The sequence below is a fragment of the Engraulis encrasicolus genome, chromosome 2, assembly GCF_034702125.1.
Source record: "Engraulis encrasicolus isolate BLACKSEA-1 chromosome 2, IST_EnEncr_1.0, whole genome shotgun sequence".
Classification (NCBI taxonomy): Eukaryota; Metazoa; Chordata; class Actinopteri; order Clupeiformes; family Engraulidae; genus Engraulis; species Engraulis encrasicolus.
Genome location: NC_085858.1, coordinates 23729325 through 23743222, shown reverse-complemented (window position 1 = coordinate 23743222; position 13898 = coordinate 23729325). Strand labels below are relative to the sequence as shown.

The following is a 13898-nucleotide window of genomic DNA, read 5'->3' as shown; positions in this document are numbered from 1 at the left end:
AGCATCGCCAGCGAAGAAGGGTCAAGTTAACGGACCGGTGAGGCTTGCAGTACATGCCTCTCGGCACCGAACACGAATGTCTGCTCGCGCAACGACCCTCTCGAATGTAACGTGGCCAGAAGCGCACTCCAAGGTCCTTCCACACTGGCATGACAGGGCAATAGGTATGTGCCCAAAGCCACCTGCGGACCTTTTGGCGCGTTCTTCTGTTAATTTTTAGACGTTGACCGTACAGCTTTCCTCTCAGGTTCAGTTCTCGAAATTCCCGCGGCATATCACCAGTGAGATTGACAGGTGAACATTTTCCGTGGGTCGGTGGACCAATAGACATCCTCGTGGAATCGAATTGGTCTCCTAGTTTCCCTTTGAGATTAGGGAGAAATAGATCTTCGTCAGAGGGTTCTCCGTCTCGGTCATGGTCCTCTTTCAAGCCCAGTACCGGTAGGTGGTCACTTGGAGACGGGCGCACGCGGAGGAGGTACTGCGTCACTCCAAGGCGCGTGGTGAGAGACACCAGCACGAGCACAAGACAAGTTCTCATCCCGCCTGTCAAACAGTGTATGAAAACGCCAAATCACTAAGATTAAAAAAGTCATCAAAATAGTTTTGATAACATATCGAGTGCAATGTGAATTGTATCTGAATTTCAGTGGATCGGTTCAAAAAGATTAGAACGAAATAAGAACGCACCGCGTGATAAAACATCAGAAACTTGATATAAAGTCTCCCGTAAAACGTCTTGATGTAGGCTATGTTAACAAGCACATTGTATGTGAATGGTTTTCTTTGAGGTTGTGATTTATAAACATTGCACCGCTGCCCAACAGGGCGTGTCGTCGGTGCTGCTCCTGAGTTTTACGCATGGTTTTACGCGTGAGAGAACCCCTCCAAGATGTGAGTGACACACCGTATCCATCACATACCACCCACACTCTGGCCCCGGGACAAGAAAAGGGCACGACATACAGACACATCTCATCCCTCTTTTAGAATGCCCAGCACTATTATCTCAACCTCAAAGTACTAAAAGAACTATTATAAACTTCAGAAAATGAGTCATGCACATAGATGCGTCAAAGCCCTGTTTTTTAAGCGAGTTAACCCCCCTCCAAAAAAGCAAAACGTGGATTGGTCTCAATGAAAACATTTTTTTTAATCCACAAATGAGTGAACTTGCAAATAAGTGAATTGCTTGCCTCCTTTATTTGAAGGGACAGGTGAACTCAGTTTCTCCCCGTAGTTAGCTGCAATATGAACCATTAGTACTAAAAGCATATTCACAGTAAGTTAGACTAAACTAGAAATTAGACTAGTTTCTTGACTTGTTGCACAACTTAAAATTCATAGTATCATTATTGCAACTGTGTGCTCTACTATTGCACAATAACACCATAAAGGCTTTTGATAAGAGAGTTATCTTAGTACTCCCCTTTGTAAAAATGGTAAGACGTTCTTGTTAACCACCCAGAAGAACATCCCTTTCTGTTTCTGCCATGACAGACCTTTGTGATTTACCAAACAGTTTTGGCACTCAAATACACTGAAGAATCTTTTGAAAGTCATTTAAATGGAGATGTGCCTTTATGATTTACCAACAGTTTTGGCACTCAAATATAATGAGGAATCTTAAAAAAAAAAAAAGATTTTTATGGGCTTTTTCACCTTTATTTCCGCTATGACAGTGAAGACCGACAGGAAGCGAATGTGGAGAGAGAGACGGGGTAGGGATGGCATATGACCCGGGCCGGATTCGAACCTTGGGTGCAACCCTTGGGCATGCAAGCCCAAATGTGGGGGGCTTAGACTGAGGAATCTTTTCAAAGTCCATTTCTATAGTCCATCAGGACATATAGGAAATTCCATTTTAATGGAGATGGCTCTGACCAGGATCTGATTAATGCACAGGCTAGATAAGGCTCCAGCCTAGGGGCCCCCAACTGCCCAGTGGACCTCAGTTGGCCAAAGAGGGAAAAATTAATAATTGGAGAAATTTAACTGTATTGATAACTTAGGCGGTATTGATAACTTTGTCTGTCATGTCAGGTAGAGTTTTAAATCTTAATGAGTCTCCTACTGGGGTGATGATGTCTATGTAATTTTGTTACAAAATTTGCCCTCCATGGGGGCCTACAGCAACATGTAGCCCAGGGGCCACAACTTCCTCAATCCGGCTCTGGCTCTGATCATACCATGACTTTCAGAAGATTACGGGTGCACGGTAAATATGATGGCGAGCCTTAGAAATAGCTCATTTGGATGATCTTACACCACAGGACGTAAACATGGTTTGGTCATCAGCTATTCATTGAAGCGTTTCTTTCTGTCTTTCTATTTTTACTTTTTTTTCTTTTTTTAAATAAAAAAGGCCTCCAGCAGTTGCTTAGATCAAAGATACAAAAATGTGACCAAAAAATCCCACTTCCATTCACAAAAGACTGTGAGAGGTTATTTAACATGTTTTTTTCTCTCTTTATTCCGTCATATACTAGCCAAATGACGCAGGTCCAAGTCATCACATTTAATTAGATGAATCAATTAACTGAGTGTGTCACCTCTCACCTCCGGGGAATTCATACCCAGACACTCTAGCATTCATAAATACATGCTCCTTAATTAGCATGTGAGTAAAAAGACTACTCAGACCTAGAGGCCTGTTCCTTTTTGTCACTGACGCAGGTAACTGGGAGTCATAACCAGGGGGTGGTGGTTGTCTTAGAGAGCTGTCAGTTGCTGTCAACAAAACAGCCCCTACACACACACACACACACGCACGCACGCACGCATACATGCATGCAAGCATGTGCACACGCACACACACACTCATACACACACAGGCAAGCCAGCAGGGGGTGGGAGTGGGGCAAATGGGTCAGTTATCTCTGGCCCAGGGAGAAAGGGGGCCCAATATTGGGTCCTTATTACATTGTATGCATTAGATGACTTTTTCAGATGACTTTGTCCTGGGCCGGGCCAAATCTGTCAGCGGCCCTGCACGCACGCAGGCGCGCGCGCACACACACACACACACACACACACACACACACACACACTTGCATTCCTATCTTATATATGTGAGGCATTGCCATTATTAGTTTATAAAGCAATAATTTGTAAACAATACAATAATAATAATTATAAGTTCACACTTTTCAACAGTGGTGTTTGGCGCACCCATGTGGACCACAGGTGAAAGCGTAAAGGCCTGTGTTTATTTTTTTTACTCGGGAACGCCCCCTGGTCAGCTGACTCGGCGCATGATACATGGTCGTTTTCACTTCCTATTTGTACAGATTTGCTCGTGCCGGGGGTGTTTTTCTGAGGTGAGTTGCAAGATGTGATCCTGTCAGTACAACTTGCTTGATGAAACAAAGTGTGACAAATTATCTGTCTTGTTCAACACGTCACCTCCTTCTTATAGCTTCAAGTCGTGCGTGTAAATGTATATACGTGTGTGTTCGTTTCCGGAGTACAATGAAGTCTTGTGGCAATTAAAATTATCATATAATGAGGAAAGACTATATGCTCAACTATCACCATCTACACGTTCATGACTAGGAATTCTGAAAGCTGAGAATGTTACATGTCATTCCACCCAGGGTCAAAGTCAGCTAGGCTGTCTGTTATCATTCGAATCTTGATCGGGTGTGTCAGGGACTGATTGTAAAGTTTAACAGCATTGTTTAGAAACCGTGTGCCTTCCATTCTTCTTCTCATTGCAGTGATTTGGTGCACAGGCATCCAGGGCGCTCTGTTGCAGAATGCCATCCAACAAGAGCGTATCAGATGCACCAATCACCCAGTTCATCAACTGCAGGATCCTAAGGAACCACAGGATACAGAGGTAGGCTAAATACAATATAGGCTATTTTTTCTATACACTGCTGTATTGGACATATATACATTTGTGTGTGTATGTGTACTGTGTGTGTGTGTGTGTGTGTGTGTGTGTGTGTGTGTGTGTGTGTGTGTGTGTGTGTGTGTGTGTATATGTGTGTGATGATGTGCTTTTTTCAGGGAAGACCTTTGGGTGAGGGAGGGCAAGATTCTTGACCCTGAAAAGCTTTTCTTCGACGAGCAAGGATGTGCAGACCTGAGGATCGACTGCAATAACAACATAATAGCACCTGGGTTCATAGACGTGCAAATAAATGGTAAGAGTCTTATACGTCTGAATTCTGAATTCCTGTTATTTCCACTAGAAAACTAAATCAAGTTCAACCACTGTCGACTTGCAGAAACCAAGAGAAAGATGTTATTTTCTTCAAGGGCAGTGAATAAAGCTGCACTCTGTTTTCCTTTGTTACTTTTATTTTTGTTCTGACTGTCTAGACTGTAGATTAAATGTGAAATTATGGCTGGTCAGGCTGGATGTACATATCTATCTAGAATCCACGTGGTACTGTTACAGGTAGTAAGTTTGCTGAGGCCTGTGCTGAGCATGTGTGATCGTGATGACGGTCTTGACTTCCTAGGTGGATTTGGTGTGGACTTCTCTCAGGCCAGCAAGGACATCAGCAGCGGCGTGTCCTTGGTGGCCAAGAAGATTCTAGAACAGGGTGTCACGTCCTTCTGCCCCACCCTGGTTACTTCACCGCCATCAGTTTACCACCAGGTATCACAACATCTTTCACAGGCTCCCTGTTTAAATCAGAGAATAAGGGCTTTGCTGGTCTACGTACAATACGGGCTTTACTGCTCTATGTATAAATTAGTGCATTAATGGTCTATGTATGTACATTTGCATTACTTATTCAAGGTCCTCTGGGTTACTGTAGAAACATATCCTGGGGTCTTTCCAGACCAAGCCCAACTGTTATGCATCTGGGTCATTTCACGTGAAATCAGACACTTTGGGACCCGACCGACCCGGATTCCAATCATACTTGGTGTGCCTTTTTAGTAGCAAGGTAGCACCCCAGAACTGCATTGGTTTGAATCTGACACTAATATTAAGGGAGAAACAGACTAGGAAAGGTTCACATGTGAGGGTAGGACACTATACATTCAGCCTTGAATATATCAGTCTGTGTTAGTCACAAAAAGATGCCTGTGGTGTTATTTGAAAGCTCTTTTCTGGCTCTACATATTACACAATCAGCTTGGAATACAACAACTCTCAGAATATGAATTATGATAAATTGAAAAATTAAAAATTGAATATCTAAAAAAACTATATTTTGAAATGGCCAGTTCCTTATCCAAACGTAGCCGGCAATGTCATTAGCAACACCTCAAATGCTGGTGTTCGGTTCTTTATTCATTTCAGAGAGAATTTGACTCACAAATATGGCATCATACAGACCACTTACTAATAATATGGTAATACCATAGTAGCATCACATGACAAAACAAAAACAAAACAAAAATGGTCAGTTTCCATGCTCCCACGTTTCAGAAACTAAGGCAGATGTCCATTTATACACACCAAATGATGATATGTGAATGTTTGAACATTCCTTCTCTGTGTACCTGTGTCATCTTCCCTTTACCGTACTTTAAAGAGATAATCAATGGCTACACTCTCATTTTGTACTCTACCAGTGCATTTGAAGCAGCAGCTGTGTCTTTTGTAGATAATGTATAAGTACGTCCCGTTGCGGTTACAGGTTCCACTACCAGAAGCACATCCTGATGATCCATGATAAGTCTATCTGGTCTGAAGGGAAAAGTGAAGGATGGAGATGGTCCATGAGGATGCAGGAAGTTCAGTTTCACCTCTCCAGTGCTCGGCATACATTCCTCAACACCTGCTAGCCACCAGTTGCCATCATATACAGCTACAACATACCCTTTGATGCTTGAAAATGTAACACATTCCTTTACTGAGCTCACTCTTTCAACTCTGCCTTCTCTGAATGCTGAAAATGGTCTAACTTCCACTGTGTCCATTGACAATGGGCAGAAGCTGTGTAGTTTTTGAGTAGGCCTACCTGGAATAGTTCTTGCAGATTCCAACCTTTTCAACAGGTTCTCAGCTTCATGATGGTACATCTCTGTTGTGGCAAACTGGCAATGGATGTTCTTGAGATGCACCATCATGAAGCTGAGAACCTGTTGAAGAGGTTTGAATCTGCAAGAACTATTCCAGGTACTCAAAAACTACACAGCTTCTGCCCATTGTCAATGGACATTAGGCCATTTTCCGCATTCAGAGAAGGAGTTGAAAGAGTGAGCTCAGTAAAGGAATGTGTTACATTTTCAAGCATCAAAGGGTATGTTGTAGCTGTATATGATGGCAACTGGTGGCTAGCATGTGTTGAGGAATGTATGCTGAGCACTGGAGAGGTGAAACTGAACCTCCTGCATCCTCATGGACCATCTCCATCCTTCACTTTTCCCTTCAGACCAGATAGACTTGTCATGGATCATCAGGATGTGCTTCTGGTAGTGGAACCTAACTGCAACGGGACATACTTATACATTATCTACAAAAGACACAGCTGCTGCTTCAAATGCACTGGTAGAGTACAAAATGAGAGTGTAGCCATTGATTATCTCTTTAAAGTACGGTAAAGGGGAAGATGACACAGGTACACAGAGAAGGAATATTCAAACATTCACATATCATCATTTGGTGTGTATAAATGGACATCTGCCTTAGTTTCTGAAACCTGGGACCATGGAAACTGACCATTTTTGTTTTGTTTTTGTTTTGTCATGTGATGCTACTATGGTATTACCATATTATTAGTAAGTGGTCTGTATGATGCCATATTTGTGAGTCAAATTCTCTCTGAAATGAATAAAGAACCGAACACCAGCATTTGAGGTGTTGCTGTTGACATTGCCGGCTACGTTTGGACAAGGAACTGGCCATTTTAAAATATAGGTTTTTTAGATATTCCATTTTTAATTTTTCAATTCATCATAATTCATATTCTGAGAGTTGTTGTATTCCAAGCTGATTGTGTAATATGTAGAGCCAGAAAAGAGCTTTCAAACAATACCACAGGCATCTTTTTGTGACTAACACAGACTGATATATTCAAGGCTGAATGTATAGTGTCCTACCCTCACATGTGAACCTTTCCTAGTCTGTTTCTCCCTTAATATTAGTGTCAGATTCAAACCAATGCAGTTCTGGGGTGCTACCTTGCTACTAAAAAGGCACACCAAGTATGATTGAAATCCGGATCGGTCGGGTCCCAAAGCGTCTGATTTCACGTGAAATGACCCATCTCTGAAATGAAGTATTTTTCATGTAGACATAACCGCCTATGTAATAGTGTCTGTATGTGCTTTAGTAATGAAGGGGCTGATTTATTCCACCAGGGTGTTAACATTTTTGTTTGTGTCCCCACCCTTAGGTTCTCCCCCAGATCAAAGTACAGAATGGGGGTGCCCACGGAGCTGGAGTGCTCGGTAAGATTACACAGAACTAACTTTGCTTCCTGCCTTGGTTTTCATCCTCTCTCTCTCTTTCATTCATTTGAGTTGATGTCTGCTCTACACTGTTTGTGATGCCTCAGAACCTACCTGACCTACATCCATATGCTTACGCCCAATTTCCATATTGTGACGCATGTGGTTGCTCCTACATCATAAACACAACTTTTACCATATAATACACTTAAACAAAATAGTATACATGCATGTAAAGCTCACTTGATGAATTGCTGGAAGTTGGAGGTACCTGTGAAAGCCCGTCTTGCATTGATTTTTTTGTGACATTGCATCTGATGAAACTGTGCATGTGTATGTCCATGTGTGCACATTCACACACACAGTACATACATACTTGCACTTGTACACGTATTTGGTAACGTTCAGGCTGTATTTTGTCCACTAATGCTGTTACTGTCACAAACCCATTCATGGTCCCATCCAGCTCAGCCAGTCTACTGTGCTCCTGTGTGCCTCTGTATCAGGTGTTCATCTAGAAGGCCCCTTCATCAGTGAGGAGAAAAAAGGTGCTCACCCTCCCAAGTTCCTGCGCTCCTTTAAGACAGGTGGAGTGGCCGACCTAATGGAGACCTATGGCACGCTAGACAATGTTGCCGTGGTAACCCTGGCCCCGGAGCTTGAGAACAGTGGGCCTGTCATCCAGGAGCTGGCACGGAGGGGCATCACCGTCTCTGTGGGTGAGTGCAAGGTGTGTGTATGTGTGGGCAGCCGTGAGTTGGTCTTTCCTGAAAGCCAAAGTGAAAGCCAACTGGGAAACTCCAACTGCCATTGTCATTGTGACACAGTACTCCACAGCACACAAGTGCAAATGGCACGCAACGAATTTGCATTTATTCCTCACCCGTGCAAGGGGGCAGCCCCTAACGGCACCCTAAAGGGAGCAGTGCGGTGGGACGGTACCTTGCTCAGGTTACCTCAGTTATGGAGGAGAATGGGGGAGAACACTGGTTTATTACTCCCCCCACCAACCTGGCGGGTTGGAAGTCGAACCGGCAACTTTTATGCTAAGGGTAGTTTGGAGGTTCGAAGCACACCCTTTCATTCTGGCTAAGAAACACAGAGGTCAAAACGTTGCTCTGTTCTCTATGATAAATAGCATCAGTGTTGCAAACTTTAAATTCTGTTTTGTTGAATCTCACGCTCACCACTAGGAGGAATATAATACAGGTATGGGTCCTGTCCTCTCGACATATTCACCCATGACTGAAGTGCCCTTCGGTAAGGCAATGAACTCCACATTGCTCCAGGAATTGGAACCAATTCTCTGTTATAACTGTGTTTCGTTTTGGATCAAATCTAGCCTGGGCCCTCCCATTCTGCTTGTGACGCCCCATGACATTTCATACTCTCGTTACATAGAGAGTTTAACAGGTCATGATGGCTAAGATAGATAAAAACATTGGCCGAATGTAGAGTGATGTGCTTGTGTAAATTAATTTGTGTGTCAGTTATCTGTATCAGTTTAAATGACTGGTGGCAAGACAGAGTATAAAGACTCTGTGTGTGTGTGTGTGTGTGTGTGTGTGTGTGTGTGTGTGTGTGTGTGTGTGTGTGTGTGTGTGTGTGTGTGTGTGTGTGTGTGTGTGTGTGTGTGTGTGTGTGTGTGTGTGCGTACTAGAAAGTGACTCCTCTGTAATTACCAGTTCAGTGACTTGTGACAGGGTATTGACAGAACTCTGTGGTTGCTTGGCCTTGTAAATGCCTCTGTAATAGCGCTTACATTTGAACTTACCGAACATTACTGTTATAATAAGCATTACCTTTGCTATTTTCAGCACTGCTGATTTGTCTGTTTCACTGTGAATTACTCGAAGGCTGACATACCGAGGTACGAGGCCTAATGTTGAATGTCTGAACCTGCCATGTCTTGTCTCTGCAGGCCATTCCATGGCTGACCTATCCCAGGCCGAGGAAGCTGTGATCCAGGGAGCCTCCTTCATCACCCACCTCTTCAATGCCATGCTACCTGTAAGACACAACACAGTACAGTACTATCGCACCACTGCAATTAAGAAAAGACAATACGCATCATCAGAAGTAGCTACAAAACATTTTCTAACCGTATTACATTTTATTGCTGGGAGATACCATTCGGGTGACAGCAAATATATTATAATTGGGCCATGATTAAGAGTTTAAGAAAAGACTCATTTCAAAATAAGAAAATAAGGGAAGAAAATAAATGAATGTATTTATTTATTTTTTCACTAACCGTTGACTTTGGGCTGTAACTGATTGGCTGTCTCATTGCAGTTCCACCATCGCGATCCGGGTATAGTGGGATTGTTAACCAGTGACAAGGTGCCGGCGGGCCGCAGAGTGTTTTATGGGATGATTGCGGATGGGATACACACACACCCTGCAGCGCTCCGTATCGCACACAGAGCCCATCCCACAGGTGCGCGTACATACCAGGGCTTGACATTAACTTTTTTACTTGCAGAACACGGTGGCTAGTGGTTTTCCCGAGTCACTAGCCATCCAGCTATTCTACTAGCCCCAAATTCCCAAATGTTTTATCATGACGCTGTACATCTAACCACAGAGGATGAGGTGCTTAAAGGGACACTGTGTGAGATTTTTAGTTGTTTATTTCCAGAATTCATGCTGCCCATTCACTAATGTTACCTTTTTCATGAATGCTTACCACCAACATCAAATTCTAAGTATGCATTATGACTGGGAAAATTGCACTTTTCATACATGAAAAGGGGGATCTTCTCCATGGTCCGCCATTTTCAATTTCCAAAAATAGCCATTTTTAGCTGCAAAAATGACTGTACTTGGACCATACTAGAAAATATTTGTTTAATACTTAGTAAACTTTCATGTAAAGATCAAATTTGGCAGTAGGCAGCCCATTCAATAAGCAGCATAGTTGCAGTACCTTTTTTGACCATTTCCTGCACAGTGTCCCTTTAAAAAAATAAGATGAGTGCATGGGTTTCTACATGGAAATAAAACAAACAAATAGAATCTGAGTAACTGAGCTTTTTCTTGAACTGAAATACAAAAAAATGATACACAAGGGGCAAGGTGCAGAATATACACTATTCTGATATGTCACACCGTAGAATAAGCTACCTGACATCTTGGCTAGTGACACTGAAATTGTTACCAGCCACAGTCAAGTTTTACCAGCATTTGGCCGGTTGGCAGGTGCCAGTGTCAAGCCCTGGTACATACACAGACAGCATATACACACACACACACACACACACACACACACATGCACTCTCCATGCTTTTGCCCACACACACTCGGGCTAATGTGAACAAAAACTATGTGCATGCTTTGCATACAACCCATTTAGCCCTCCTCTTCTCATCTCATATATTACGGTATGAGTGATTAACATATTACACAACAGAAACAGTCACGACCCCCTAACACACACACACACACACACACCCTCTCATGATCTCATCTCATCTCACACACTCACTTAACATATCCTCAGGCTTGACATGGCAGCATTCCAGATGTGTGCCAGATCTTGCATAACCCTGTGTGTGTGTGTGTGTGTGTGTGTGTGTGTGTGTGTGTGTGTGTGTGTGTGTCTGTGTGTGTTTCTTTTTAGGTCTAGTTTTGGTGACTGATGCTGTGACGGCGATGGGTCTGCCCGCCGGTCGTCACACATTGGGCCAGCAAGAGATAGACATCCAGGGCCTACATGCCTATGTAGCAGGTCTGCTTGCATCGCTTATCTCTATCTGCCCCATGTGCTTATTACAAAGATGTGCATTTGTGCTCATTACTAACACATGTATTTGTCTTGCACAGGGACCAATACACTTAGTGGGAGCATTGCTACCATGGACATGTGTGTGAGACATTTCAAAAAAGCAACTGGTAAGTGCCTCTGTATGTGAATGTATGCATGTTAAAACACATCAATGAAGCATTTATACTTATACTTACGTAATGATTCTTAATTTATTTGAGAGGTGAAGGGTTTTGTCCATTAACCAGTTTCTTTTTACACATGTTATACGCTTTACGTTATACCATTTTTTATGTGTAAACTGTGCTTTGCTGAGCGAGTTGTGTGTACCCTCATGGAAGTGCACCCTGTTCCACTAGTGCAGGGATGCCAAACTCCGGCCCGGGGGCCAAATCTGGCCCGTGGAGTCATTTCATTTGGCCCTTGAGATCAATTCAAATGTGTGTTAGTTGGTTCACATACACCATCTACACATCATGTAACATGACTTGAACATGAAATTTGGTGTGTCATAAGAATGTGAGTGGACAGAGGCCGATGGAACGTCTCCCACTTTGAGTATTATGTCCGTGCATAGTACAATTCTATCCCATTTACAAAAAAACAAAAACATAAAGTTTGGCCCATGACTTCATCCCAGACTTTAATTTTGGCCCCCTGTAAATTTGAGTTGCACTAGTAGAACACTACTTGCATCTTTGCACTAGTAGAACACTTAACTATTCGTTGAAAAGACTTTACTTCCACTACACTACTACATTACGATGAGTCAGTTCAGCAATATGTTAGTTATTGCCATTCTGTGAACAAATGTTCATAGCAGGGCTTTGCGCTAATGCAATTTAACGGAGCTTCGCCTGTGCATGCTGCGCTGGCAGGTTGCTCAGTGGAGGATGCCCTGGAGGCGGCCTCACTACGCCCTGCAGAGCTGCTGACACTCAGCCATCGCAAGGGAACACTGGACTACAACACTGATGCAGGTCAGTCGGGGTGTGTGTGTGTGTGTGTGTGTGTGTGTGTGTGAGACAGAGAGAGAGAGAAGAAGAACCATCGCAAGGGAACACTGACTGGACTACAACGCTGATGCAGGTCAGTCAGGGTGTGTGTGTAAGTGTGTGAAAGAGAGGGAGACAGAGAGAGAGAGAAGGCAAACCATCGCAAGGGGACACGAGACTAACGCTGATGCAGGTCAGTCTGGGTGTGTGTGTGAGAGACAAAGGGAGAGAGAAAGAGCTTGAGAAGGTGAACCATCGCAAGGCGTACAACGTTGATTCAGGTCTATCTGGGTGTGTGTGAGAGAGAGGGAACGAAAAAAAAAAGCGAGAAAGAGAAAGGGCGAGAGACTCGCCCATCATTAGTGACTACAATGCTGATGGAGGTCAGTCAGCAGTACTTACCTATTGGCCTAATTACGATAGATCATGTTGAGCGTGTTGAACCATATTCATGTTGAGGAAGGTCCGTGGCAGTGAAATTTGTTGCCGATGTGTGTCTAGTGAGGCTACGGAACAGGCCTCTAGGTCAATAGGTCACATAGTAATTAGAGAGCATGTATTTCTACATGTTGCTGTTGTTTGTTTAGCTTTTGTGATTTCAGCTCACTTGTAGACCATGGCAGGTACCGTTTGTGTGTAGTGGAAAGTGCGCACATCCAGCAAAAAAGCATCAGCAGGTGCCAAATCAAAAAACTGTCACATGTAGGAGCGGGAAAGGATCTGCACACTGCATGCAAAAGACTTAATTTATTAGGAGCTTTTTGATCATAGATCAAGATGCCTGAAGAAGATCCATGATCGAAACGTTGCTCCTAATAAATTAAGTCTTTTGCAAGCAGTGTGCAGATCCTTTCCCGCTCCTACAGCTACTGTTTGTGTGTCAGAACTCTATATCTAATTCATTGCATGTGTGTTTACAGATTTTGTCATCTTGGACGATGCACTGGTGGTCCAGGAGACCTATATTGCGGGTGAGCTGGTCTGGAAGAAGTGAAAGAGAGTTGGAGTATCCTGCACTGTACACACTACACCGGGCCTACTACAGCATGAGCTGCTCCTGTGATTGAGCATTCCAGTGAACTCCTAGACAAGGGCTCGCCTCCATGTCATGTAAGGACCTACTACCTGCGATGGCAAATGCACACAATAGGGACGTGTGCGTGTGTGTGTGATTATATTTGTCTGGCATTTCAGTTTGCCAAAATCAGTATATATCTCTGAGGTTCAAAACTATGCAAATGAAAAACAATTGCAATCTGTTCTGGAAGTGTGTCCTTCTCTGCACACAGCACATTACTGTAATAAGGGCATGAGTCTGTCTGAAGGATGCAGCAGACACAACTGAATATCTTTTCTAGTTTTTGCTCAATTAAAAGATTTCCGAAAGAACAGCCACTTAACATTTCAGAGCAATCACCCTTTCAGTGTAATGACTGAAAAGGTGCACTTTGATTTCAACATTAATCCATATGCTGTACGGTGACCTGAAGGCATTGTTTTTGTTATATTTCTACATTTCTTGTTAATGTGACATGTAATAGATTTGTATCAAACTTGTGTCATGATATTTTCATATAAAGATGTTTTTCAATCCTACTTTTCCTCTGCTAGTGTGCTGTGATGAGTTGTGAGGTGGTGAACAGGGACAAAGACATGGACTGACAGGTCTGTGAACCTGATGACACTTGTCTCAAATGAACTATGGCCTCCAGATGGCTAATTCATTACAAAGCCAACTTACACTTGTTTATGAAGAACATGGACCACACATGCAA

General features: G+C 43.2%; 2 protein-coding genes across 2 annotated transcripts in view; one reads left to right on the top strand and one right to left on the bottom strand.

The window, feature by feature from the left end:
* Positions 1 to 541, bottom strand: part of nog5 (noggin 5) — a 621-nt gene extending 80 nt beyond the window's left edge. The window contains exon 1 of the mRNA XM_063217328.1: positions 1 to 541. This exon is cut by the window's left edge and continues 80 nt beyond it. Coding sequence (XP_063073398.1) covers positions 1 to 541 — 541 coding nt within the window.
* A 2712-nt stretch (positions 542 to 3253) lies between these two features.
* Positions 3254 to 13814, top strand: amdhd2 (amidohydrolase domain containing 2). The gene is made up of 12 exons (XM_063184146.1): positions 3254 to 3320; positions 3720 to 3841; positions 4015 to 4151; positions 4473 to 4612; positions 7308 to 7362; positions 7869 to 8081; positions 9284 to 9372; positions 9658 to 9802; positions 10985 to 11092; positions 11188 to 11256; positions 12007 to 12108; positions 13044 to 13814. The coding sequence occupies exons 2-12, from the start codon at positions 3759 to 3761 to the stop codon at positions 13115 to 13117; spliced, it is 1215 nt and encodes a 404-aa protein (XP_063040216.1). The 5' UTR covers positions 3254 to 3320; positions 3720 to 3758; the 3' UTR covers positions 13118 to 13814.
* The last annotated feature ends 84 nt before the right edge of the window (positions 13815 to 13898 follow it).